The sequence below is a fragment of the Triplophysa dalaica genome, chromosome 24 (genome assembly GCF_015846415.1).
Source record: "Triplophysa dalaica isolate WHDGS20190420 chromosome 24, ASM1584641v1, whole genome shotgun sequence".
Taxonomy (NCBI): domain Eukaryota; kingdom Metazoa; phylum Chordata; class Actinopteri; order Cypriniformes; family Nemacheilidae; genus Triplophysa; species Triplophysa dalaica.
Window position 1 is genome coordinate 9,662,595 of NC_079565.1, and position 27,970 is coordinate 9,690,564.

The following is a 27,970-nucleotide window of genomic DNA, read 5'->3' on the forward strand; positions in this document are numbered from 1 at the left end:
ATTAATTGTTTAAATTAATGATAATTATGTGAAACCTAAAATAATGTTAAAGGATATTTATCACAATTTTAAGGCCACTCTTAAAGGATAAAATAAGAGTCCTGTATCCTTAAAGATCCTGTAGAGATGAGATCTTATTTGATCCATGCTTTTCTCTACCAAAGCAGGTCAACTTTAAAATTTGACTTTTACTACGATAACTATTTTTGCAAAAACACTGTTTGAAAGAGAATCCATAAGCAAAATTAATTAAAACATTATTAAAAAAAGCAGTGTTAAGATATACTTTAGAACCACGTTCTCCATTTAAAACTGTGCATCTAATATTCCCATACCTTGCCTTTCACAACTGGGATGCAAATACTGTACACATGACGGGTAACCACCATTTGACTATTACTGTGTGACTGACTGTAAAAGACTATCGAGTCCTCCAAGAAACTACATTGACCAATCAAGCAAGTGGTGTAGATATGACGTCAGTCCGCAAGTCCCCGCCTCCGCGCAGAACGGATGCCTTACTGTCAGTACTCGGTACCATGAACAAGGGAAGCTGTGCACGCTGTCATTCATAGAGGGAATACCGGCTTCGTAAATGGCGAAGACCTACGATTACCTGTTCAAACTCTTGCTCATAGGAGACAGCGGAGTGGGGAAGACATGTCTCCTCTTCAGATTTAGCGAGGACGCCTTCAACACCACGTTTATCTCCACAATCGGTCAGTTCACCGGTAATCTGGGCTTGAAGGTATCGCATGGGGTCCTGTTATACGCAAGGACAATAGTGTCCTGATGCTCACAGTCAGACATTGAGATATTAACATTAAAATTGCTATTTTGTGTGCATTGAAAAAGCACATCAGCAAATAACTGGTTTTATTTAAATCCACGTGGTTTTGTCTAATATTAAAACATCTGGATTTAGAAATGCAGAGGCCTTTGTGCCAAAGATGTTTGGGTTGCTAATGTATACAAATTGAAAGGGAAATGTATAAATAAAAAGCATATGTTTTTTTACAAATTAGAATGTGCTTAGAAATTGTATATGTACATTGAAAACAATGCAGTTGGCTTTTTGAAGGTGTGAGTGGTATTTTGGTGACCGCAGGTAAATCTAATTTTAACTTGTCAAATCCTGTTCACTAATGGCCTTGAAAGTTCATACACAAGTCCACACAAAAGAAATCATAAACACTTTATTTAGGGTTTTATGCATACTGTGTGCTGTGCTGTCATTGCTTGTCGACCAAAGTCTCATGTGCAACTGTTAATGTCGATGAGAGGGAGGTTTTAGTATGTAAAGTGTTGACAGCTGGCTGGTGGTCATAGCCGGATGCTGTTTGCCTTTTGATGACAGTTTTCATTGTCTGAGAATGAAAGAAAGGTGGTTGCCTGTTATGTTTTCAATATCGTGTATGGTTGAACCTTAACCAAGTCATAGTACGGAATAGAAGATATGCATAAATGCATGCATGATAACGTTTATTAAATAAAAAAGCGTATAAAATAGCAAATAAGTCTTGAACATTGCACGGATGTTTATTTGAGTGTGCTCGCACAGAGTTTAGTCATTTCCTTTGTCAGCTTTTCCATCTGATTAAAACGTCACCACCCCCACCGCTTTTGTTAAGCGCTGGTGTCTTGCAATGGGGGTCTGAGGGACTTTTAGAGTTTCGTTTCACTTGCAACTCATTGTGCAGGTGCATTCTGGGAAAAAGAAACCACACGGCAAAGCTGTCATTGTTTTTTTTCATCGCAGTTGTTTTGCATGTTTTGATGGCAGTGCTGGAGAGAAGTACTGTTGTTTTGCAGGGTCAGAACTGCAGTCTCATAGTACAATTGACTGTGAACAGAGGGCTATACTGTTTGAGACTGAATCACGGTCTCGTGACATTCACTCAACCCATCTCAGCATTGTTCCGCCAATGTATTCGAGTATTTGACTGGCATCTGTTTCTCGTGGCAGGATGTCCATGAACCCAGTTGAGCCCACACAACATGTTTCCTTGCACTTATATGGTGCCCAACTCTAGTTCCTGTCACTGTGTGTGTGAAGGTTTTTCCCAGCAATTTTCCCAAATATGAAATGGTACTCCTCGGTTTATTATAGACCTGTCAACACACAAACAATGAATTTATTTATTTAAAAAATAATAATAGGCTAATATAGTTTAAAGGCTTCTTTTAGGCTATCATTTTACTATATTTCAGATTAATGTTGCCTTGGAATGATTTTTATTTTATTTTCACCTCTAATAAAATGAGTTAGTTGAGTTAAAGAAACTTTTTATTTTTCCCATCATTGTATGAATGAAATATAATTTAATTGCACATCATAATACCTTATGACACGATATCAAAACCATTGCTTGGCAATAATACCTTGATGAATAAAGTAACAAATGTAGCAGTAATACAATTTCAATAAAATTATTTTTGTTGTTGTTTAAAACAACCCACAATTTCAACCATCGTTTCTTTGTGAGTTTATGGTTCATAAGAAAAGAGTCACAGGGAGAAATCTGAGACAAGATAGTAGACGAATGCAGGAAAACACCTATCTGTCCCCACCACATGGCAATGACATGTCTGATATAAAAGGACTTTTAGAAAATCCTGCTTTAGAAGTGAATCAATAGATTTGAACTAGTTTTAAGTAGAAAATGGTAAAAGAAGCAGTGTAACACCAAAAACTGATAATGGCACATTGAACTCTCTGCAGTGCAATATTGATGATGTCATGGGGTCCATGTGTTGCCATACATCTCTCTAACCGATGATTTGACTCTGTTTTTCTGTTGACAGGAATTGATTTCAAAATCAGAACTATTGAGTTAAATGGGAAGAGAATCAAACTCCAAATATGGTAAGCGTTTGTTTGTCATGACTATGTAGTGCTGTGTATCTTTTGATGGATTTCGTTCACGAGTCAGTGACTTTAAAGATATGCAGAACTGTCGATGCACTTAAATTGCTTTTCAGAAATATTAAACATGCTAATATTCTAAGGAAATCTTTTTGTAACTTTTTTATAAATGAATGTGGGCACTGTTCCGGCCGGGTATATCAAACATGCTTTGGACAAAACTGGAAAACTCATGTTGCATGTTGGTTAGCTCTTGGTTCCTCTATATTGCTAATGGCCAAAAAATATCATTTGATTGCTAAAAGATCGTTGGTCCTTTTCTTGTCACAAATGTGAAGCAGGAAATGACATTATGCACTATGTCTGAACTTCCTGTAGGCAGTAATGCTCACCCACCCTGACCAGCACTTAGGTGACTAATGAAAGTTAGGATGTGCTGACAGTAGTATTGTATATCCGTGCCACTCTATCTATCTCTATCTGCATGATCTACTGAAGGAAGGAACGAAGTGAGGATACATATTTGCGTGTCACCGGAGATGCAGGGCTTATTTTTTATGATCTCTTTTGGATTTAACAGGGACACAGCAGGACAGGAAAGATTTAGGACAATCACCACTGCGTACTACAGAGGTGCTATGGTAAGACCATATTGACAGTTCTGCTTAGAAAAGTATATAAATACAATCATATTTTATTTTAAGCACATGGATGTTTCTCGGCTGGCTTTCAGGGCATTATGTTGGTATATGACATCACCAGTGAGAAATCATTTGAAAACATAAAGAACTGGATTCGTAATATCGAGGAGGTAACATACAACATGCTAATTAATATTGAACTGAAGATTCTTGTTTTTGTTGATTTAGAGTTATATGTTAATAATCTGCCAACATGTTTGTTGGAGCAGAATATAAATTAAAACATGATTTGACATTTATTGTGTTACTTTAAGAATGCTGAACTTCCCTGTGGCTTATTTCAGCACGCATCATCTGACGTGGAGAGGATGATTCTCGGGAACAAATGTGACATGGACGACAGAAGACAAGTGTCTAAAGAGAGAGGAGAGAAAGTGAGAATTTTTTAATTGTTTTTGTAGCTTTACATTTTCAAATAGGTACTTATATTTTGTAGTGTGAGAGTTTATTGGTAAAACTGTTGTCATCTTCATATTTTCTGTAGTTGGCAATTGACTATGGGATCAAGTTTTTAGAAACAAGTGCAAAATCCAGTGTAAATGTCGAGGAGTCTTTTTTCACCCTTGGCGGGGACATTATGGCCCGACTCAACAGAAAAATGGTAAGTCATTTTGTGTAACTGTATCTTATAAAATGGAGATTTCTGGGACTGGGTGTACCATGGTCAGTGAGCATGCTTTATACACGATAAACCACAGCTATGACATATTCAAAAAACTACTATTAGCATCGCTGCGAACAGCACCCAAGTTGTTGATTTAAAACATCACATTACTGTTTACTTGTACAGAGCTATTCCTTTCTTAAGATATGATACTCTGATTCCACCCTGATACAGGCCTGTCTGGTCGTATATGGTGTTTTTACTATGGAACCCTTCAAATAAAGCTTTTTAATATGCAAATATCTAGGTGAGTGCACCAAATGCACTCTTGGACTATATTCCTCGTAGTCTATTTAATTAAATGTTTTACAACAAATAATAACTATACGTATGTCTCTTTATGATTTTTATAAGATGTTAACTGTTTCATAAAGGCAATAAAATGATACTTTAGCCCAAACTATTAACCTTTCATTATTTACTCACCCTCATTACAAACCTGTAGGACTTGATTTCTTCCGCAGACCACAAAAGAAGATATTTTGAAGAATGTTTTTAATTGGCCCTCATTCACTTGCATTTGTTTTTGTCCATATATACAATAGATGTGAGTGGGGGTGCTGTTCCCGACATTTTTCAAAATATCTTCTTTTGTGTTCTGCGGAAGTCAAGGTTTCAAGTGACAAGAGGATACAAGAGTAAATAATGACAGAATTTTAATTTTTTGTTGAACTATCGCTTTAAGCCTCAGGGTTGTCACACATTGCGAAACTGACAACAATGCATTTTAGCTTTGTAGCTCACAATATAGCATTGCTTTTTGTACCCTAATGTACTGTACTTTATAAATTTAAATGTACTGTATGCTCTGTTAATAACATTTCTACCATCTGTATCTAAATTCACAAGAATGACAGTGGTAATGCGGATGGTGGAGGGCTGTTAAAGATCTCAGAAAAACGCTCCAAAAAGCGCAGCATCTTCAAGTGTTCACTGCTGTAACTCTCTTGCGCCGAATGGAATGGAAATGTTCACTCAATGTGACTGAGTGGCAGGCACAAATGCTCTGCTGGTATAATATATCACACGAGCCACTGCAACAGCCACAATATCAGGCTCAAAGGCTGACTGAGTTAAGACGGACCAGAAAGGAAGTGCTGCATTTTGAAAGATTAGGTTGCTTCACTCTGTTGTTAGAGTCATAAAAGAAACTTTTTCTTTGTTGTGTGGTGATAATTGTAAAAATGATTGTGTCAAAAGATAACAGATGTGAAAAAATGATTGAGTTTGTCTTAATATGTTTTTAAATGATTGTATACTGATTTTGCATATGCTGTCGTAAAACTGCTGCTTACATATTTATGTGTATTTCTAAATTAGTGGAAGTTAGTCTTGCCTGAATTAGTGGGTCAGCAATTTGTCTGTATGATCTTTTTTAGTTATGTTTACACTGTGTTTAGCAAAACGGACTTTACATGTGTTTTCAATGAGCTCTCCTCACAGGCACATGTCCATAGCACAGACAGAGGTCAGTCCACCCACTGAAAGGTTTCAACGATAGAACATAATGACCGCCGAGCATGATGGGTAAAGGAACATCTACAGGCTAGGTAACACATAAAAGAGGGTCAAACATAAGATCTGTGCTTATACCACACAGACACTAGTATAACATTTTGAAAACATTGAATTTATTTCAACATACAAAGAAAACGTTTTTAGTGCACAGCTTTTTAATAAAGTGTGACAGTGATTTGTGCAAATTATGTAAATGTCTTTAATCGATTGAGACTTGTTACATTCTTAAATGTGTTATGATGCAGTTGAGATCATCAAATATTTATTTAGCAGTTTTGCAGTTTGTGTATTATGACAAATAGTATATTAATTTAAAGAAAATCAAGTGAGGAATAATAAAGATTAGGTCATTGTTTCAGTTATCTATTATCATAATTTTTTCCTTTTCAATGAATATGAAGGTCATAAATGCATGCCTATGAAAAGTATTCAACAAACTACCTTATTAGCTGAACTGTTTCTTGTTTGATATTTATTTCTTTGGATTTTATGTTCAATGTACAAGTGATCTTTATTTACTGTTTACATAAATTACATCACTGGATGCTCTTACAAGACATGTGCAGTTGCCAAAAAGTAGTTACAAGACATGTGCAGTTGCCAAAAAGTAGTGTTGCTTGCACAGTCAACATTTGTGGCTGTTTCAGTCAAATGACAAAAGGTGGCACTGTTGACACTGACTGGACTTTTTTGGTTTTGTTGGGTATTTTGGTCTCCTGTTTAAAATGCACTAATGGTTACATGAAATGTAAATATGACAACATTAAAAGGTTACAGCAATAAATGCCTTCATTTGGAAACTCTTCCAACTACTTGTGCTGATATTAGGGACCTTTTAATCCATTAATCTGAGTTAGACTGGTGAGTCACTGTCATACCTTAAAAAAATGTTCTTCTGATGATCGTCATTTTACCTTGACAAATGTAGCATATGATTACTGATATTCAGATGGGACTATTGTTATTCATGCATTTTTCCTTTGTATCTGTGATTGTATGACCTCATTTTTTAGATAACAGTGTGATACTGGACTCTGTATAAAGGGACGCGCTATCGAAGAAAAGCCATTTATTAAAAGCTTGTGTAAAGCATAACAAAGAAAATGTGTGGTTTTATATTAACTGTACAATTTTATACTTTGTACAATCAAACTTAAGCTGTGTTATCTCGTTGCTTGTCTAGTTGCCTTTTAAGCAACTTTGTTAAGTTCTTTACCTAACCTTTTAAGCAATTCATCTTGCAGAACAGCAGATGTCGCTGTTATCTTATCCAAAAGTGTACAAAGCACACATCTCCAAGCTTGATATTGCTAATAATTTTGAGGTAGACACCTTTTGTCCACATACATATTTTTTTTACTTGTATATTATCATTTTGCACTTTTAACAATGGATATGTATCACGTTTCCGGGTTTTACTGCGGCGGGAGGCCTTTTTGGTTGGGTAAACTTCTATAGCGGTGAAATATATTTTTGGCATTCTCATATGCTCATATAGCAAAAGAAAAACTCAACAATTGTGTTTTCACTACTTTCAACAAAATTAAAAATAAAGAATTCCGAGAGTCTGATAACGGCAGTCAAAAGAGAGTTAACCTTTTTTTTTATTTGATGCAAAAGTAATATAATGCGAATTGAAGTATAGTGTAAGAAATGTACATACATTTTTAAAACGAAAATATAAAAAACTAAAATTGTTTTTACGATACTCATGACCGTTGAAAGCATCATCACAGGCTTGTGAAAAATGTCCATATTCGACCAGTGCTATGATATACTTCATAATACATACTATTTTGTACCTTAAATTTACACACTAATAAACTACTCTTAACGCACACAATTAATAAACCATTAACAATACTTGGTACATTGATTCAGACACCTTCGCAAACATTCATTGTGGATGTCTATAGTATTACATGTGCATATATGGAATCTAAAGCAAGATTTTATTTGTTGAGCCTATTATATATTTTTTAGCTCTTTGTCTGGTGTGGCTCGCTTGATGTTATGTCTTCTGTTGTCATCTGTGCAACGTTTCCTGGATCAGCAGAGTCTTCACATGCTCCAGCGAGGTCCCTTTCACTGCTGGATCCGTGGGATCTTTTCAAGCTGTTCCCTAAAGACTTGCAAGGTTTTGTGCACCAACTCTTGGATCTTCCAGGAAGAAACATTGCATCTTCAGGCTGAAACAGTTGGCTACCAGTACCGTTTTCATTGCTCTCCACCTGTTCTCCAGGATTCTTCTCTTGACTTCTCTCCTCTCCAAGACTTTCTTCAAGTCCACATTCTGGTTCCTTTGTCAGCTCCGGTTCTGTATCTATCAGGTTTTGGTTCTCCTCAGTCCTCTCACTTTGTTCTTCACTCCCATTTTTCTGTTGTGCCTGATCTGCATCTGGAGATTGATATTCGCTAGTCATCTCTTCAGAGTGTTGCCGTTCATTTAATAAGATCCCATCTTTCATTATCGGCTGAGTATTTTTGTTACCCATGACTCCAGCTGAACTCTCCCCATCCCGCATACCCATCTCCTGTTTGCTGTATCTGGAGGTCAGTCTCAGGCTCTGATGCCTAGGCAGGTCTAAATGTTGCTCTACCCTGGCGCTGTTGCTAAACGTGTCAATTTGATCCACCAAGGGCCTAACAGTTGATACCTTTGGTGTCTGATTGGAAAAACTGGAGTGCACCTTGTGATCACAGCTTGAACTCCAACGTCTGCTAGATGGAGAGCCATCCAGTCCTTCGCCCCATTGAACCTCATCTCTTTCTCTTGCTTGATCGAGCAAAATCGTGCTCCGGCACCTCCGTACAGACGACTGGGTTGTGCTCTGGGTTTCTGCTGGATAGTATTTGTGTGCTTGGACCTTTTCTAGAGGGAAGGAAAAAGTCGACTCAAGTTTAGCTTTCTCCATCATCAGAGCTCCTTTCAGAGGAGCACGATTTGAAGAATCAGTCTGAATCTCTGGTTCTACAGGGTTTGTCAAGTCTGACTGTGTCCCTTCAACCTGATTGACATTCCCAGCCCCTTTCTCACAGGGGAATATACGGATGTCCACACATGACCCAAGACGTCTTTTCACACCTGGAAGATCTACTTCCAGGTTTTGCCCGTATTCCTTTGTGTTCAGGTTTGTAGTGCTTATTGGTTTACTTAGATCCCCTTCTTTCTCCTCGAGTGGACGGTCATCAGCACCCATGTAGTACCGATAGAGGCTGTACCCATCAGCGCTGTTGATGCTGCTATGACGTTGGAGAGAGGAGGGGTCACAAGTGGAAGAGGCTGTTGAGCGTGTCCGGTTCAGTTCTGAGTGGTCGATTCCCACCAGTCTTTCCAGTGCATTTACCATTCGACCATTGATGTCTTCCAGTTGGGACAGACGAAGGTCCACTGTCTGCAGCGAGGCCTTCATTGTGTTCTCCCTTTCATTCACCTCCTCAAGTCGCATGGACATGTTCTCCACTCTATAAAAGGATAAAGAAGAATATAGATCTTGATGTTGCCAAAGAAAGTAAATGTGGACAAAATAGTTGGAAATACCTTTCATTTGTAACCCTGATTCGCTCATCGTTGGAGGACATCTGCTCATCTTCTTTTTCTCTGAAATACTCCTCCACACATTGCTCCTCAAACTCGTACAGCATCTTCAGCTCCTCATTGGTAAGAATAAGCTCTTGAAAAACAAAGATAATACAATAAACATTTATTTTAATAGGTTAACCCTCCAATTTTCACATTGTACCTATTGTTGGCCTAGCTGGTGGATCTGTTGTTCACCAGCAGCAAATGCAAGTTAACCACTTGCATCTTATCATCTATCATCACTATCATCTTTCATCATAATTTTCTCTCAAAACTCAATTGTTCATGAACACACTTAGCCCTTTATCCTTCTCGTCTAGTTCTCCTTCTTTCTTCTTGGCACAGCGGCAGCAGAGTCTTCTTAACAGGATGTACAGGTGGCTGAAGATGATGAGAGGTGGAGGCAGCACAGGTCTGTCATGGAAGGTCATGATCAGCTGATACCGCTGAAACTTCCACACCTGGTTGGAGATGGACTTAACCTCAAAGAAGGTGTTGCTTTACGAAAGAAACAAATAAAAATTGATTCTTATGTAAATCAACATTACTGGATTGTTGGGATGCACAACATCAGATATTTTGGCCAGTAGAAATAGTAGATATTTTCTTTTACGTTTCATGTATTTCAGCTGATGTTTGAGGATTTTTGCCATTGTGGCTTCAAGAACTTGACATGCTTCAGGTGAAACCAGCCATCAAAGCATTTGAACATCCCAATTACAATATTGATCACTGAAAGCTAACATTAGCCAATACTGATATACCATACATAGCTAGGAATATACCATCAAGCAAAGCACAGCAAAAAAAAGCTAAATTCATTGCTCAAACGTCTTAAAGGTCCAGTGTATGAAATTTAGCGTCATGTAGAGGTGAAGTTGCAAAAAGGTCTCTATACACCTCAAGACATGGTTATGTATATAATATTACATTTCTGTCAATAGATCCTCCAAAAAATTACAAACTGGAGCTTAAATTGCTTGAAAAATTATTATGAATCATTTAGCAAATATTAGTATTCTTACTTGAAAACAGCAATGAGCAAGTTGACAAGAAGGATGTTGGCTACTAACAGATAGCAGGCCATAATGGCAGGAGTGAGCCAGGCTCCAGGAATGCAGGGCGGAAGTTTTTTCCCATCTTCATCATACAAGTTGTCACCACAGGGGGCTGTTTAAAAAAAATCTTTCTTGTTGCAGTACCAGTCATACATTTTTAACACCAACTTTAATACGTATCATTTTCCTTACGGTTTATTTCCATTGCGTAAACTTTGGGAGATTCCAGAAAGGAAGAAAAATAAAGAAGAAAAGGATTTTAGTGCGACAGGAAAGCAAGAGAATGTTTGTAAGTGTGAATCAAAACCAATATCTGAATCAAGACACAAACAGCAGGTGTATGTATAAAAAATAATACTACCAATACTACTGTCACTTTTAAGTATACTATTCAAAATACCATAATAGCCACAAATTTAGAGATTTATTTGTCTTGTCTTCAAGTTATGAAGACATCATTGAATGACAACAACACAAGCATGATTAAGTGGAAACCGCAACCAGCAGGACCACAGGATTTATCATATAGTTGGATTGTTTAAGGTCGATCTACGGAAACAAAGTCTTACTATAAATTCTAGTCTTACGGTCTATCGAATCTGCAAACACCTCTCCATAGATCATCCAGTACGGCATGTAGAAGATGTTGCGGGCCAAGCGCCACGTGGGCTCCTCATCCGGGTGGAGAATTGCCTGCCGTGCCACTCCAAAACTCATCAGCACCACTAGCATTATCACCACAAAGTATAGCATGTCGATCATCTGCCAGACATAAAGCAGGTCAGTCAACAACAGTACGAAATCATTTGATTTCTAAGTATACATGTTTAGGAACTATGAGCAAATCGTCTTTACCATTTTTCCTATCATCATGACGTAGGGTCCCAGGTACTTGTTGACCCCAAATATATCCAGAACCCGGATGTACCAGAAGATGATGTCCACGCAGTAAATCACACGGCCATAACCCATGTAAGGTTCCTTCTGGAGTCTAAGCAGTAGCCCGAGCAAGAAAGTGGAGATGGCTACCATGTCTGTGATGTTCCAGTACTCCTCACACCAAACATTTATCTTTTGTTTCAGCTTCCCTGGTTCGGACATCAAGATCTGCAAAAGGACATCCAGAACATACTCTATAAACTAGTTTTGTGCATTATTTTTTCTTGCGAATTGTGACTGCAACTTTACCTGTCTGACTTTCTCAAGGCCTAGGGTGATGATGTATGATATGACGATCCATTCTTGTATGCACGGCAAGCGCTCCATCTTCACCAGCACTACATAATTGTACAGCATGAGATAGCCAAGGTAGGAAATCTGTCCAATACAAAGTATGGGCTAAGTGTATAGCTATACTACTTTGCAATAAATTCTACAATTAATATGGTTATAAATACAAATACATACAGTACTATACACTAGAATTGCACAATTCAATCATATTTTGAGCACAAAAATGTAACATCTTTTAACCTTTTCCCATCACATCACATTGTTCTACCACTGAAATAATTTTAGAGACATTATTTAAAGGTAAAAACTACAGTATTGCTTTTAGTATGAGAGATGAGACAGATTTTCAAATTCAGGACTACTATGGAGGTGTAAAATGAATGTACTTTAGATTGTCGAGGTAAATAATCTGGATTTGGGTAAATTTTTAGTAATTCTTGATTTCATATTAAAATTTTGAATTTCTAATACACTAAATAAATAATTCTTGACTTCAAATATCAATATTCAATGGATTTGGGTAAATTTTGAGTAATTCTTGACTTCATATTAAAATTTTGAATTTCTTATACACTAAATAAATAATTCTTGACTTCATATATCAATATTCAATGGATTTGGGTAAATTTTTAGTAATTCTTGACTTCATATTAAAATTTTGAATTTCTTATACACTAAATAAATAAGTCTTGACTTCATATATCAATATTCAATGGATTTGGGTAAATTTTGAGTAATTCTTGACTTCATATTAAAATTTTGAATTTCTTATACACTAAATAAATAATTCTTGACTTCATATATCAATATTCAATGGATTTGGGTAAATTTTGAGTAATTCTTGACTTCATATTAAAATTTTGAATTTCTTATACACTAAATAAATAAGTCTTGACTTCATATATCAATATTCAATGGATTTGGGTAAATTTTGAGTAATTCTTGACTTCATATTAAAATTTTGAATTTCTTATACACTAAATAAATAATTCTTGACTTCATATATCAATATTCAATGGATTTGGGTAAATTTTGAGTAATTCTTGACTTCATATTAAAATTTTGAATTTCTTATACACTAAATAAATAATTCTTGACTTCATATATCAATATTCAATGGATTTGGGTAAATTTTGAGTAATTCTTGACTTCATATTAAAATTTTGAATTTCTTATACACTAAATAAATAATTCTTGACTTCAAATATCAATATTCAATGGCTTTGGGTAAATTTAATGAGTTATTCTTGACTTCATATTGAAATTTCAATAACATATGCAAATCTTCGATCATTTTGTGAAATTCCAATTTCGCATATAAAACAGCGTGGAACCCGCGAGGCACAGCGCTTTCCATTTTGTCACATGACCTGCGGTGCAACTCGGAAAAGTTGAAATATTTCCATCTCGATGCGGCGCCGAAACGCCTAGAAAATATGATAAAAAGAACCAGAAGACATTTTTTGGCATCGCTCCCTATGTGCAAAAGACGTAAAATGTGAATGGACCCTAATGGAGACATTTGTGACGTTTTCTGGCTCTTTTTCTCAAAAGACACAGAAGATTTAAAGAAAATCATTTTCTCTCCTTTTATCTCATTGATGTCTAGAAGAAATAATTGAGATCTCGTGTGATTTTACTTTCTTGTGGTAAAATATTGTCATTAAATCTTTTATGATACAATGTTAACTTGGTTTGGGCCAGTGTAAAAATGCAATTTATCAGTTTAATCAGTAAGACAAATGTCCTCAAATGAAAGAATAAAACATAATTAAAACATAATTGTAAATATACTTTGAGAAGAATATTAGTATTTTTCCATCTAATATCATGCAAAAATAATACTTTCCAAATACTCACTGTATTGAACCAAAATTTGGTGAAAGGAGCGTTATAAAACTCATAGATTTTCCTGCCAATAGGAATCCGCCTCAATTTCTCATTGCCCTCTTCTTCGTCTCCTTTCTTTGAAGCTGCATCTGCATTTGCATCCTGACGGAAAATGGGTTACAGTGTGTTATATGCATTTCTTGAGTCTCCCTGGATTTGTTTGAACATGATTTCACGTAAGTACTCAGTTTTTGAAATACTGGAGAAGAATATATAGAAAATGTTCAAACTGTATCATGTAAGCCATATCTACACTAAAGCATTAATTATTTAAAACGTGTAACCACACTAGATCTTTGTTTACTGATGCATTAAGTTGAAATTATGTTTCTTTTATTATACAGTGTATGAAGAGATTTAGTTATGTCTGGTGCACTGATCTACAGGAGTTGGTTTATTTGTGATGCTGTTACCCTTCCAGACTTCTCATCATCTTTGGACTTTTGTTCCTCATCTGCAGGGACTTGAAACGATTTGTCATCACCCAGACGGAAATCCAACAGCAGGATGAACGGAGGGAAGATGAGATTCAGTATCACCTGGACACATGAAGACACATCACATTCAGGTATACAGAACATAAATCATACTGATGAATCACAAAAACAAGGGATCATATTTTTGCTCATAGCAAGAAAGTGACAGAATTAAGATCTCGTTCTTGATCACTAAATCTACAATACTAATTGAAAAAGTTACTCTCAATTACAGTACTGTCAGAAATTTTGACATTATGAATGCAGCGGACCTTCAGTCCCGGGTTTTTGCCCATCCTCAGGCTTCCCATCCACATGTCAGTGAGAAGCATTTGACTGCAGGTGTGGGCTATGAAGTCTCTGTGTTTGGCAGCGACTGCCAGCTTCAGACATGTGGAATTGCTCCAGTTTTTCAGTTCATATGTCAACAGCTTCATGGCCAGCTGCTCATCGTGTTTGTAGGACTGATCCAGCAACTCATAGGCCAATGTTCCAAACTCCCTAAAGCAAATGAGTAACCTTGTTTGCAATTAACTTTTTTAATGATATTGATCTGAATCTGTTCTGATAAATGTGAAACAATATAAGAAGCAGTGATTCCATTTCAAAGGGACTCACTTGGAGTTGTTATCCAGATCCTGGGAGATGTCGTCCACCATTTCGCTCTGAGAAGACTCATGAGCCATGGTTTTGTAAAGCTTACATGCTACCAGGGCTTTAGCCATCGCCTCTTCCCCCCTCTGCCATAAGAACAGCGCCATCTTCTGCCTCTTCATCAGCACTGCCCACATCATCAGCTCATGAAACGGGTAATGGAAGCGGCTGACCTCTGGGTCATCTACATCAATGTCCTCTTCTTCTTCTTTCTTCTTTTTCTGCTTCCTCTTGCCCTTTGACCTGGGCTCATCATCCTAATGAGGTAAGTTTGTGAGTGGGCTATTTTTTAGGAGCTGTTATGAAGTTAATTTACAAAAGATGAACGAAAATGTACCTCCATCCCAAGAAGCTTGAGGGCTTTTGGCTAGCAAAAAAACAAAACATTGTGAAATATTTAGCATAAAGCAATACAAAGTTTGGATTTGACAAATGTGTCCTACCCTCTTTAGTCCGTAGAGATTGTTGTAAAGATTTCGAAAGCTTTTCCTAGTGTAGTTGGAGCGATAAGCCCCGCCCATCAGGTACTCCATCACCAATCCGATGTCAATCAGTGTGGTTTGGTAATCAGGTGGGAAGTTCCCCTTAAAAATTGCAAGAAAAAAAATTACCTATCATGAGGTGTTATCAATGTTATGAACTTAAACGTCAGATTTTGTAAATAAAAAAAATCTATAAACCAAAATTCACTCAGCTTTACCTTTTTAACATCTCTTAATACAATATGAAGAGTATTGGCAGGTCCAAGTTTCTGTTAAGAAAAATACTACAAGCCATTAGATTGTGTAATATTAAGTTATTATTAAATATTATAAAGGCCTGACAGCAGGTGTTGTAGATTTTTTTAGGCGAGGATTAATGCATTGTTCTCATGCTCTGTTGTGCGTCCTTTGTGATAATCTCTAAAATGATAATGGTCACAGTACTTACTGTGTTGTATAACTCCTCTAATCGAGGGATGGTTAGAAAATGGTGAATGTTTACGCCGTTTTCTATCAGAAGCTTGACAAAGTCCACTCTGTCTAGAACCAAAGCATCCATCATGGCCTGCTCGAGAGAGTTCACCTAAAGAGAATGAGACGTGATAAATAACACTTTGCTATACATACTGTACTGTGTCCATTGTCCAGAAAAACAAGACGTGAATATAGGGGATGTTGAATATTTATTCCAGTGTTGTTGCTTTAAAAAAAAAAATATTTTTTTCCATGCAAATGTCAACCTTAAGATGAAAAAAATGTCATCAAAGGTTTTTACAATACTGATAGCTCAGACGTCAACATTTGGTTAAAATACCCATGTGAAGTCTCTCTTAAAATGTTAATTGTGAATTGTAATAATAAGTGAATTGTTGCATCCGTATCACAATTCTAAAATCCATATCAGTCAATATTCTTCATAAATAGGCACATGAAAATAAAAATCAAATAAATATTTTGTTGTCTGTGAAGAGCCATCCCTTGTCCATTTGTTGGGTATTATATTGCTTCCATTTTGCACATAAATCCCAGAAATCCTACAAAGTATGTTGTCGCTCAAATACGTGCATCCTTTTTGTCACATCCATAACGCTTGGACTTTTAAAATAGAAAGCTAAAATACATATATTTTTGCTCTGGATTCTATCAGATTTAGTCAAAAATAAATATGCTTTAATATTATTGGAGATAAAATACGGTACATTCTCTAAGAATTTCAAGTTTTGACTAAAAATGTTACATCCATAACGCTGGAATTGCCCATATCATGAAAGTGAATGGTGACCGCATCTACGTTTAGATTTTATTGTACAGAAGAAAAGTTTTTCAGAACAAAACAGAAAAACATACAGGTTTAGAAAAATTATAGGAAACTCTTCAAACTATTTTTGGGGCTGACCATCCCTTTAAAGAATGATGACTTGCCCAAGTGTGATGCATTTGGCATATTTGGGGCCAGTCCAATTTTTGCCATGCCATGACACACTATCTTACCCAGTTGAGTAGTTCGAGTTTCCTGGGGTCTGTTTCCTCTGGTTGTTCCGCTTTGGCTTTGCCTCCTTTGCCTTTTTTTCCTCTGTTCTTTCCTTTGTTTCGTTGAGTTACTCTTTTTGGCCTGTCTCGGTTTGCTGCTATGCTGCTAGCGATGGCACCGGCGAGGGCACTCGCAGGCTGCAAAAACAAATATTTTCTTTGTTTCAAAATCTGTTCATCTCTGTTCATCTCTGTGAATCTTTTTCAGAATAAAACGGCTCGATTTGTTTTTTATGTTTTTAGGTTGCTTTGGATTGGAAGCAAGTTGCTCACTCACTGGTAGGTTGTGTCCGTAAACAAAGATCTGGTTGCGTGCGATGTCCACTCTGTTCCAGGCCAAAGCCAAACTCAGCTGATCTGGAGCTGACGCGTTTGTTCCTGATAACACCAAAACAAAGCTCACTTTAGTTATTTTCCAACCCGTTTTTGGTATTATGTGTGGTCTGCATATTTAGGATACCTTTCAGCAATGCAGTGAGGATAGCCATCTCAATATCATCCTGTCCTTCAGCACCCATTCGGAAAACGGTGATCTACACAAGTTAGAGACGGGAAACTTTGAGAAAGGTCATTTTCCTTTTTCATGGATGTGTGTGTATACAGGCACGTGAATTCAGCCCACGCGCTTCAAGACCAAATTTCCAAAGTCTCTAGGCATAATTGCTTTATTTTATCAGTGTCAGCAGGAGTTCAATTCCTCAAGACTCTATTTCACATGCTGCATAATGTGCTCTCAAAGCAAATAATACTGCTTGTCTGATATGAGACGTCTGGTTTTAAATGCAATTACCTCTGAGCGGCAGTTACTTGTGAGACAATGTTAAATGCAACCACGCTGGTATGGATTAATGGAGCAGATCCAAGATGTTTGGAATTTAGTATGCATTGCTAATGAAAAACGTACGGTGGTCAGTTAGATTCATACCTTATGGTTACAATACACACTTCTTGTTACAATCACTTTTTGCTTACTCTTAGTGGACATGAATGTATGCAGAGAATGAAGGTTGGATTTATGTTTAGTTTTTCTCAAGCAAAACATATCTGGACATTAGGAAGCTTGTCCAGGCAACCATCACCTGCTAAGATTGTGTCACAGTGGATGATGTCAATTAAAGTTAAACATAATTAAATGTATATTTAATCTGTCTGATTGTGTCAAAATTTCAAGTTGTTTTTAGAAATATATCACATATGTTTTGCGTATATATAGATGGTTTCATCAGACACATGCCTTGCCCGAAGTTAACTTCTGGACTGTGTTTGGTTATAACAATTTATTTTATATTTCATTTATATTAATATTTGTTTAATTAATATTTTACAGTTATAGTTTATTTTGCGGAGGTCTACCAGAAGTCACGTTTGGGCCACATAGCATTCGTTTATGATGTTGCTGATACAGTCTATATGAAAAATCCAATTTGTATTATTTTGAAATGTAGCACATGTCCCATATATTTACAAGTATGTGAGATGTTAAAATTAAGTAAATCCATCCATGAACATATACTGTATATAAAGTGCTTAGCAAATTATAATAGGCCACCTATCATACTAAAGATAAAACACAAATAATTTATATTTGAAACTAAACATTTTATACGAATCGATAAAATAACGATAATGTTTCAAACTGAACCAACTAAACAGTCTTTATTACCCAAATTTGAGTCGGCACATTGAACTTATCACAGAAATCTGAGATTAATAAGCATAATGTTCAACCATTAAAACCTATTGTCTATGAATGACAGCAAGTAAATAAGTGTTAATGGGCATCTGAATAAAATTCTTGATTAAATTCTTGTACAACAGCACATTGAAAAACTCTTGGATAACAACAATAAATATTATTTATTATTAAAAATACTATTGGCACAAACCTTACACTGCGTGGTGGTCTACTAAATCTGTTAAGCACTGCATGTGTTTTACATGTATTTCCATACATCAGGTTTTCTGTCCAGTCCATCAAAACCAAACGAATGTAGATGTTTTACTTGACCTAACATATCTCTCTTTTAGGCCATAATGCCTGACAAAGTGATATGATAATTATCAGTGTGGATTAAAGAATAATAACCTTCCCCATCTACTCATAGGGTGAATGAACGTGGCTGGACGGCACGAACAGGTGGTACGACACAGATCCCGGTCCAGATGTGTAGAGCTGGAGATTATATCTCCTGTCCCAAAGTAGTATTACTAAATACTTAACACATCACTCACCCTCATTTAAAGCCGTGCCAACACACACATACACATATTGCTATAAACCTCAGATTCGAGAGTTCACTAATACATACCAGTGTTCAGTATATAATGTATCTTTTGATGGTTTAGGGATAGATGGTTTGTTAAAGTGAGAAGTGCTCTAGATTAGTGGTCCCGCTTGCCATGAACTGCATAGGCCTCAAAACATGCAAAATATTGAAAAAGCATTTTTTCTTCCAATAAAGACCCTGTTGGAACAGACATGTGACCCATTTTTGGACCCAGCTGAGAACCACTGCTCTAGAAGGCAGGGGGAAAGGATATGATAACATGAAATACAGCCCAGAAAGGACCCTATAGATGAATGCATGAGAAGGACAAATAAATGAAGATGCATGACAAAATGGATACTAGGTAAAGTTTATTGATGGTGATATTTTGACAGTCATTCAACTATTGCAACTTAATTGCCTTTTTCTAATTTTGTAAACATTATTAAATATGGTTCTTCTTGTACTTATTCACTTATTCAAAGCGCCAAATCATGAGAAACCAACAGTGAGTTAAAGAGTTGTGAAAGGGACAGTTCACTTAAAAATGATAATTATTAATTCACGTGTTCTTTAAAACCTATAAACGACTCTTTCGTCTGTGACAAAAGAAGAAATGTTGAGAAACGTCTCAGTGTTTTGTTCATACAATGAAAGTCAATGTTTGGTTACCAACATTCTTCAAAATATCTTCTTGAGTTCTGCAGAAGAATGAAAGTCATATAGGTTTGCAATGACACGAGGATGAGCAAATGATGTAAGAATCCCTTTAATGGATGTTAATCTTAATTTTCACTTTACATTTTTGCATTTTTGCATTTGGCAGATGTTGTATCCAAAGTAATTTATAATCCATTCAAGCTACACAATTTATCAGTATGAGCTTTCCTGTGGGGTTTGAACTCAATATACTGGCTTTCCGGCTCTTTCTAGCCTTATATTGGGTGATCTTGTTTTACAACACAGACTTACCAGCTCCCTTTTCTTCATGCATTCCAGGACCATGAGCAGAATCTGTGCAGTCTGGGACTTGTTGTAGTTAAAAGTCTTCTGTATGGTAACCAGCAGTTGTTCTTTTGCATTATCATTTACCAGCCTGAAATTCAATTCGATTGCAAAAATGTTACCTTTCCAACTATCTGTGGTTTGCTAACTTTTATTGCCTACAGGTTCTTACCCTTCAGCTTCTGAGTATTTATGTGCAAAGGAAATGATGTCCGAGGCTCGGCCGCTGCCGTCGCATACCACCACAGGCACGGGCGGTTCCTCGCGCAGACTCTCCAGCACGATGGAGATGATGTTCGGACCCCCCTCCACAATCAGACAAACCAACGGGACACCCTGACCTAACCCTGGAACACGGAGACAAAACAAAAAATATAATTTACCTAAATGTTTTTCAATTCTCAATACAGGGATTGCGCATATCATGCACATTAGACTGAATGTTTTATCATTCGTTTTTAATCTTATTTTCAATTACAATAAATGCACACGTATTAATCAAAACAAAAAGCCCTTTTATGATTAATAAAAGAGCAATTATTATAATGTGCTGTTTCCGGATCGGCCGATGTGAGTGGTGACAGCTGAGCCTCCCTTTGCTGTCCCTGCCTTAACAGTAGCTCCAGGCATAGGATGACAAAGGGAAACCCACAGGTCACAGACGCCTTTCAACCCCTCAATGATCATCGGAATGTATCTTGTGCCATTCGGACTCTTAGCGCTCTTTCCCATGTGCTTAGAGAAAACCAAAACAGATAAGACAAGGTCTAGGCACTTACGAGTATTAATCTTCTGCAGGGAAATGTGTTTCTCCAACTGCCTGCGAAGTTTGACCTCCGGCCCATATTTCCCACACGTGCCGTTGTCGGAGAGTATAAAGTGGGAGTGGCTGTTGTTGAGAACGGCGAGTTTGCTCAGAGGGTTCGAGATCGCCTGGTACGGTTTGGTCAGCTGAATGGGATCAAGACATTGGAGGACAGTTATAATTCCATGCTTGTTATCGTTCAATAACATTATTTTTCATGCATCATGCTCACGTCTTTTCCAATTAGATCCTCTTTGCTCTCCAGGATCCCCCATGGAGCGATGCCTATAGCGCACACCTTCCCTCTGGATTTGGAAGAGTGGTCCTTCAAAGCGTCTCCAACGTGACGGATCACTCCTGCATTATGAATGAGATCGACATATTAAGAAAACTTTGATCATATCTCCAAAAGCAGATCAGATTGGCTTCTCTTAAGAATGGTGCATCCCAAAGATTCTGTCAAATTGGTCATTAGTTGTGTGCATTAATGGTCGTTGTATACTTGTATACCAGTGTTTACTCCACCAGTGAAGATCCACGCTCCGGTGGTCACAGCAGCTTTGATCAGACCTTTTCCAAAGACCTGCTTGAGTTTGGGAGGGAGGTCAAAGTTCTGGAGGCCACCGTGGACTGATATGAGAAGAGTGGGCAGCTCCAGCTGCCATTCCTTCACCATTAGATGCAGCAAGTTGTCCGGCTTGGTATCATATGATACCCTTATGTACTGTAAGAGAGATTTAACAACTGTTAAACTGAAGTAAACATGCGATTATCCTCAACTCCAAGCGAAGTATACACAGTTATGTATAGTAGATATTGTAAGTGGTTTCATGGACTATAGCGGTTTGGTGAACAAAAATGAAAATTCGGTCATTATTTGTTCACCCTCACGTCATGCAAAACCTGTATATGTTTCTTTCTTATGTGGAACACATTTTGAAGAATTGTCTTTGTGGTTTGAAGCATTAGGGTAAATAAACAACGACAGCGAAATAAAAATAAATACCATGGCTTTGTTCACAAATCCTCCTCCCTGAAATTCGATGGTGCCGTATGCGTCGGTAGGGGTGGTCTGAGTATGTCTGACCGCCAGCCATTTCTCTTGAGGCAGGTCCACCTGCACAAGCTGGCTGTCATCTGAAGGCCTGTTGGTCACCGAACCCGCCGGAATGGCGGTGTGCTGATTTACAAGGTAACCGCAGGCGCACCTGATAAAACACAAGGCAATAATGGCACACATTACATTCCAATAGGGTTGATAGAGGTATTTTATCGCACGTAACAAAATGTCGCTCGAGTGACTCAGTTAGTTGACATTTAATTACGGAAACCATTTCTTGGATGTGTTTTTGTCTATTAGGCTGTGTCTAAAGAGCGGTCAGTGTTCAACTGACACATGCATCAGTGCACATCCTGGAAGTGTGGTGGGCAAGACCCAAGCTCTACAAGCATGCACAGTGATCTGTAAAAAGGGCTTATGATGTCAGACGTCGCCCCTCATTACATAAGACTTCGAAAAGCCTCAAAACAGAATGAGTCAAAGAGGTAATTTGCCTCAAACAATAGCGACATTATTTGTGGTTCTATTGAAATGGTTTGAAATAGAAAAGCTCACCGAGTTGGGTCCTTGGCTGGAAATATATGGATGCATTCTCTTCTGTGGAAGGTTCTCTCAATCCACGCTTTCTGGCACTGAGAAAGTGAAAGATAAAGGGGTGAATTAGACTGAAGAAACTCTTATTGACAAAAAGTTTTACATTTATCAAAGCTTAATTTTAGAAACCATTGTACATGAACAATTTTATGTAAAATGTTTGCAAATATTTTGCAACCCGGATACAGAGAACTTGAATGGTTACAGTAAATCCTCTTTGAGATTAAAATCCGTACTAATGTATGAGATGTGCAAGCTGTATATATAATGGCACATAGAGAAATTATGTAAATACCAAATGAGTGAAAGGCATTTGGTCACCATTAGGAGGGAATTTGTCATATAGCAATAAAGTGTACTTCTAGGAATATTCTAGTACACAGATAATCTGTACTGCAGGTCTTTTAAACTTTCTGCTGCTAACATTGCAAAGCCATTAACTGCTCAGAATCTATGGCCATATGCATGTCATTTCACAATTTGCCTGAAATTATTGGTACATCGCAAATTAAATTACAATCTGTGCTCCATGCCATCTCATTCTGGTCGCATTTCAGCACTGGACAACATTTCAAAGCATTGTCTGTATGGGCTTTTGTTATGGGTTCAGCCCTAATGAAGACAAAACTTTTGAGGCAAATCTCAGAAAATCAGTCACTGAACAACAGCCATGATACAGAAACAGAACAAGAAACTCAACAAATCAGTATTTTTGTTGCTATGTAGAGCAAAAAATAAAATAAATAAAAGAATCTAAATAAATCAATAAATGAATATACATATATATATATATATTGGGTAAAATATATAGTTAAAAAAGACTATATTTATATATTGTATGTTTTTCTCTATACAACATTTTCTTTCAATCAACATTTTGAGTCAACACGTCTTTGTAAATGCAAAAGATTTACAAAATATTCCATAGAAAAAAATGTGTATACAAGTTATAAACATATATAAGTTACAAATATAGGTTCATTAAAAAACATAATTTTTTCTTCTTAAACGTCTAATGCATTGCGAGATAAACTTTAAGAAAACCTTGGAAGGTTGTTTATTAGATTTCAACGTTCCGAATGTGTTGTCCACTGAATAATATGCATCCTTGGAATTGCATTATGAGTTACCAACAATTCCTACAGTCCTCATTCCTATCCCATCATTCCTTAACATCAGCTGCATACATGAACCCTCAGATCCTGGTTATCTAGCAGGAGTCCTACCTGTAGAGCTGCTAGAAGGAACCCAAATTCAACCTCTCAGTCTCAGCGTCCCTCCCGGAGCTCAGCAGCTGGCTAGGGGTGTTCGCTCCCAGAGCGCCAGCACCCAACGAATCCCACAAGACATGAAACTTCATGACTTTATGAGGGGCTGTTCATATGATGAGCATGTGAGCAGGCTCTTTGTTCAAGAGAAGTCCCATGACTCCAGTTGGAGGTAATCCTTTTGGGAGTCCCATGACCCCTCTTTACTTGCCCACAGGGTATTTTTTATCCCTCGCCGGAGCACGGCACAACAAATCTACTTTGATAACGAATCGCAACCCCTCCGAAACTTCCTTTTCTGCTTTGAACACATATGCGTTTATCAGAGATTCAGGCAGAGAGTCATGTTTTTGTCATGAATAGGGAATCTAGAGTAGGGCCGGCAGAAAAGCATGGGCACCCTCCTCCGACCACTTTGATTTCAAGCCTAATTTGCATAATTGAGAGAATTGGGCACAGGCATTCTTTTGAAAAGAGGCCTAGTTAAGACATCACTGGACTCCAGACGGGTTGTAAGGTCACCCAACAGAGACAGTTGGTCATCTCTATTTTACCAATCATATTGTGTGGAAAAAAATAATTCAGATGGTTTAAGCATTGATGATGCTGCTATTTAAAAAAAAGTTATTTGTATAAGAATTCCTTATGAGATCATGCTGCAGAATAGAAAATCCCTCAAAACACATACATTCTTTTTTACATGTGATCACACTGAATTCACATGTTTTATTGTGCTTTTGCACACGTGAAATTTATTGCGTATCTGTGATCTTTTATGTATCCATTTGTCATTTCAAACCTATGTGACAAAAAAAGAAGATATTTTGAGGAATGTTGATAACAAAACAGCATTGATCCCTATTGACTTCCATTGTGTGGACACAAAGCCACTGAGACATTTCTCAAAACATCTTCTTTTGGGTTTCAAGTCACAGATTTTAAAGAACATGTCTGAATTTTTATTATGGGATGGACTGTCCCTTTAGAAAGACATATCATAACCCCAGTGATATTATGTATTAAACGAAATATGGCCATGATAAATATTACATCAATTTGTTAGCAAATAAGTCAGTTGCGAAAGCATGATTTGGTTAAAAACAGAAGTTTGATTACATGGTTAACAATTTTTCAAAAGGCCGGATGCGTAGCGTAGTCTATTTTAGTTGAGGTAGTTAAAAAGGCTGGTGAAGGACACCAAAACAACAAATGCAACAACAACATAAAAAAATATCCATCTTAGAAAACACATAAGTAATGAGATCATTGATTTAAAGTTTTTTTTTCAACACGATCTCATCCTGTGCGGTTGTTTAAACACGTGGGTAAAATAAAGCTCTCGAAAACAAAGGGGTCCTGCCACCGCCGAGGTTCAGCCAGTTTGACGTGCTTATATCGACTTATTTAAACTCATTATCCACAGCAATTAAAACGCAAATCCACAGGGCATTATTCAGCCTGGTTAAAGTTTCCTCAGAACACATACAAAAGGAAGAAAAATCGGATTTCTTGCTCAAATATGGCAACAATCAACACCATTGAGTATTTCCACAGAGCCAGACTTCAGACTTCATCCTGCTAAACATTGTTGCTCAACTAAAGACATTTGTGTTCATAAATAGGATTGCAGCAGAGATTTGTGAGAGCCGAAACGGGGAAATCAGATTAAACGTTTTTGTAAAACGTTCCCACAGTTTGGTGCGTGTCTACATTTTTCCCATTGTGTACTTAAAACACTGTAAATAAATGCATGATAATTATGTTGTAGATGTCAATATCCTACCCAAAACTCAACTTTGCGGGTCACATGTCAGGTCTGGTGACCTATTCTATAAAGCTAATGAGAAGTTAAATGGTGTCCAACTTCTTGACAAATCCACAAATTCAAAATATAAAAATGGGCTTTGCACACCTAAAAGGTAAAAGTTTTTACTACAATGTGTACATTATTGTAAGAGGTTACATGACTAAACAAAAACTTAACTAAAACAAAACTTAAACAACATTTTCAAACTTCAGTGAATATTTTAGATGTATTAACACATTTTTAAGAATAAAGATCGAATAGGCAAACAGCAACATTTAATTTGACATTTTTACATTTTTTTTAGGTTTTATATAGGACAATAGAAATTCAGACCACTGGATAAGTTGACTTTAATATGCTGAACGTTTTTTTAAATAGCTCTTTTCCTCTCGCGGTTCGTCTCTGAAGAGGTTCATTGTCTCTGTGGGCTTGGAAATCCAGTTAGCCATTATCACATGAGACCAACAGGTCACTGATTAGCCCTGAGACTTCTCAGTCATAAGACACATTTTTTTAGACAAGAATAATTGTGAGACTGTTTTTGTCTGTGCTGTGTCTGATCGAGGGAAATGGCACAGACAGAAACGCATACTGTAAACTTTAGACATTCCCAAATACTTCAACCATCGAAAGTCAATGATTGTCTGTCTGTTTGCATTCATGTCATCTAACAATCGTTTTACAAATATGATACTGTAAGATAAAGGAAAATGTTTCCTTACTTGGACATTTAATCGTTGCTGAAATTATAAGCGAGTCGGTTGAAGTGCTTAATCTTGCCCATCTGCTGGTGCTCATACTTGGGAATTATGGGGATTAGAGATGGTGGTGTTGCTCCAGTCTGATGTGACTAGAGAAAGTTGCTGCTTTTACTACTGGACAGATACACTTTGTGTTTAACCTATAGGGATGGTTAGGTCTAGAATTTAGGTAAGTAGGTGATTTAAAGATTCAAAGATTTATGTTATTAAATGTGTTTCTACAAAGTGGTACAACGTTGTATAATTATTATATTATATTATGTTATGTTATGTTATGTTATGTTATATTATATAATATTATATTATATTATATTATATTATATTATATTATATTATATTATATTATATTATATTATATTATATTATATTATATTATATTATATTATATTATATTATATTATATTATATTATATTATATTATATTATATTATATTATTGTATTGTTTTGTTTTGTTTTGTATTGTTTTGTATTAAAGGTTGTTATTGTCATGGTCACATCTGTTCCTTTACCTGTTTCTCTCGTGTTTTCCCCCCGGACTTCACTTCCCAGTATTCTCCACACTCCCTCACCTGTCACTCATTTTTAATCACCCACACCTGCCAGCGATCTCCAGCATCATCTACTCTACTATACATACTGACTTTGTTCTCCCAATGTTGTCATGTTTAGTCGCTTTTTACATTGCTCATTGTTATTCTTGTATGTGTGTTGTTCCTTAATAAATCTCTGTGTTTCTCTACACGTCTGGTCTGTGCATTGCGTGACTATTTATTACATTACATTATATTATATTACATTACAGTACTATACATTTCATTATTCTACAAACAATTAGAAAGAATTTGATTTAGTTGCTGTCAGACTGAATGCTTCTATGATACAAGTTGTATCTCCAAAACTGGCACTCTGATTTTCTTTATAGGAAATAAAAACCAAAAATCAGTAATACAACTGTTATCAGAGTTGACAAGGTCTTTTTAATACATTTTATTGGTTGAATATTAAAGGGTGACCAATATGTAATGTAATGAATTGTTTATGTGATTAAAATAAAATTTTGTAGAAGCTTCACACATGGATTTGTGTGCTCTTTTTCATTCTTCCCCAATTCCTTCAAGCTGATTGGTCCAATGAGTTGAAGACTCAATCCTTAAACAGAATTTTAAATTTGTGAATACTGGCAGCATCAAACATCTCATACCCCTGAAAATGTATAACTCCACACCAGGCGCGCAGATGGCTCTAGGGACAGGGGGACCATGATCCCCTCAGATTCATAGTGACCAGATAACCTCTTCACTGTCACTACGAAAGGCGACACACATCGGTAAAACTGAGGATTAATCTTTCATTAGCCTTGGTAGTGCCGGACAGGATCTGGTCGGCCGCCAACGTTTACATTCTCTGTGGTATCTGTGGTCTCTGTGCTGTTGCAATTCACTCCTAAACACCCCTAAAGCACAATGTTTGCTCTTACCTTCTGCGACCCAGATGGTGAACGTTTGATGGAGGCCCGTTTGATGGAGCCGCTAGTGCTCCTGCTTCCTCGTTCCATGTGTCCGGTCCACTTTCCCCTCACAGACTCATCACCGTCTCTAGACTCCTAACACTGCTTTCCCCATCTCAAATCACCGACGTTCTAATAAAATGATCTCTGCTGTGGCTTCGTACAGGTTCATCTCCTGTCTGTCTCTGAATTTACCCACCCTCAACTGATAAAGATGCATATGGGGGATAAAACATCTCT

At 36.9% G+C, this 27,970-nt stretch overlaps 2 protein-coding genes across 2 annotated transcripts; one reads left to right on the forward strand and one right to left on the reverse strand.

Moving 5' to 3' along the window:
• Positions 1–353: 353 nt before the first annotated feature.
• LOC130413862 (ras-related protein Rab-8B-like) lies at positions 354–6,838 on the forward strand. The gene is made up of 7 exons (XM_056739368.1): positions 354–719; positions 2,806–2,866; positions 3,447–3,507; positions 3,600–3,677; positions 3,852–3,941; positions 4,052–4,168; positions 5,081–6,838. Exons 1-7 carry the CDS (start codon positions 596–598, stop codon positions 5,171–5,173), a joined length of 624 nt encoding a protein of 207 aa, XP_056595346.1. The 5' UTR covers positions 354–595; the 3' UTR covers positions 5,174–6,838.
• Positions 6,839–7,497: 659 nt separating this feature from the next.
• LOC130414678 (transient receptor potential cation channel subfamily M member 1) lies at positions 7,498–27,778 on the reverse strand. Its single transcript, XM_056740692.1, has 26 exons — positions 27,701–27,778; positions 22,348–22,424; positions 21,739–21,940; positions 21,243–21,456; positions 20,965–21,089; positions 20,707–20,878; positions 20,100–20,274; positions 19,895–20,018; positions 17,116–17,188; positions 16,933–17,033; positions 16,617–16,793; positions 15,574–15,708; positions 15,344–15,394; positions 15,087–15,227; positions 14,981–15,010; positions 14,608–14,900; positions 14,262–14,490; positions 13,927–14,052; positions 13,484–13,615; positions 11,579–11,707; positions 11,246–11,497; positions 10,978–11,152; positions 10,358–10,502; positions 9,628–9,830; positions 9,291–9,423; positions 7,498–9,214 (listed from the first exon to the last, which is right to left on the reverse strand). Exons 1-26 carry the CDS (start codon positions 27,776–27,778, stop codon positions 7,729–7,731), a joined length of 5,178 nt encoding a protein of 1,725 aa, XP_056596670.1. The 3' UTR covers positions 7,498–7,728.
• Between the last annotated feature and the right edge of the window lie 192 nt (positions 27,779–27,970).

Bases quoted from the DNA above. Each gene is read 5' to 3' on its own strand.
- LOC130413862 (XM_056739368.1), top strand. From the start codon at position 596: ATGGCGAAGACCTACGATTACCTGTTCAAACTCTTGCTCATAGGAGAC. The intron at 2,867-3,446 runs GTAAGCGTTTGT...TGGATTTAACAG, and splicing joins AGAATCAAACTCCAAATATG to GGACACAGCAGGACAGGAAA. The intron at 4,169-5,080 runs GTAAGTCATTTT...TAAATTCACAAG, and splicing joins CCCGACTCAACAGAAAAATG to AATGACAGTGGTAATGCGGA.
- LOC130414678 (XM_056740692.1), bottom strand. From the start codon at position 27,778: ATGGAACGAGGAAGCAGGAGCACTAGCGGCTCCATCAAACGGGCCTCC. The intron at 21,457-21,738 runs GTATTTATTTTT...TCTCTCTTACAG, and splicing joins GATTTGTGAACAAAGCCATG to TACATAAGGGTATCATATGA. The intron at 9,424-9,627 runs GTGTGTTCATGA...TTGTTTTTCAAG, and splicing joins CGAGAAGGATAAAGGGCTAA to AGCTTATTCTTACCAATGAG.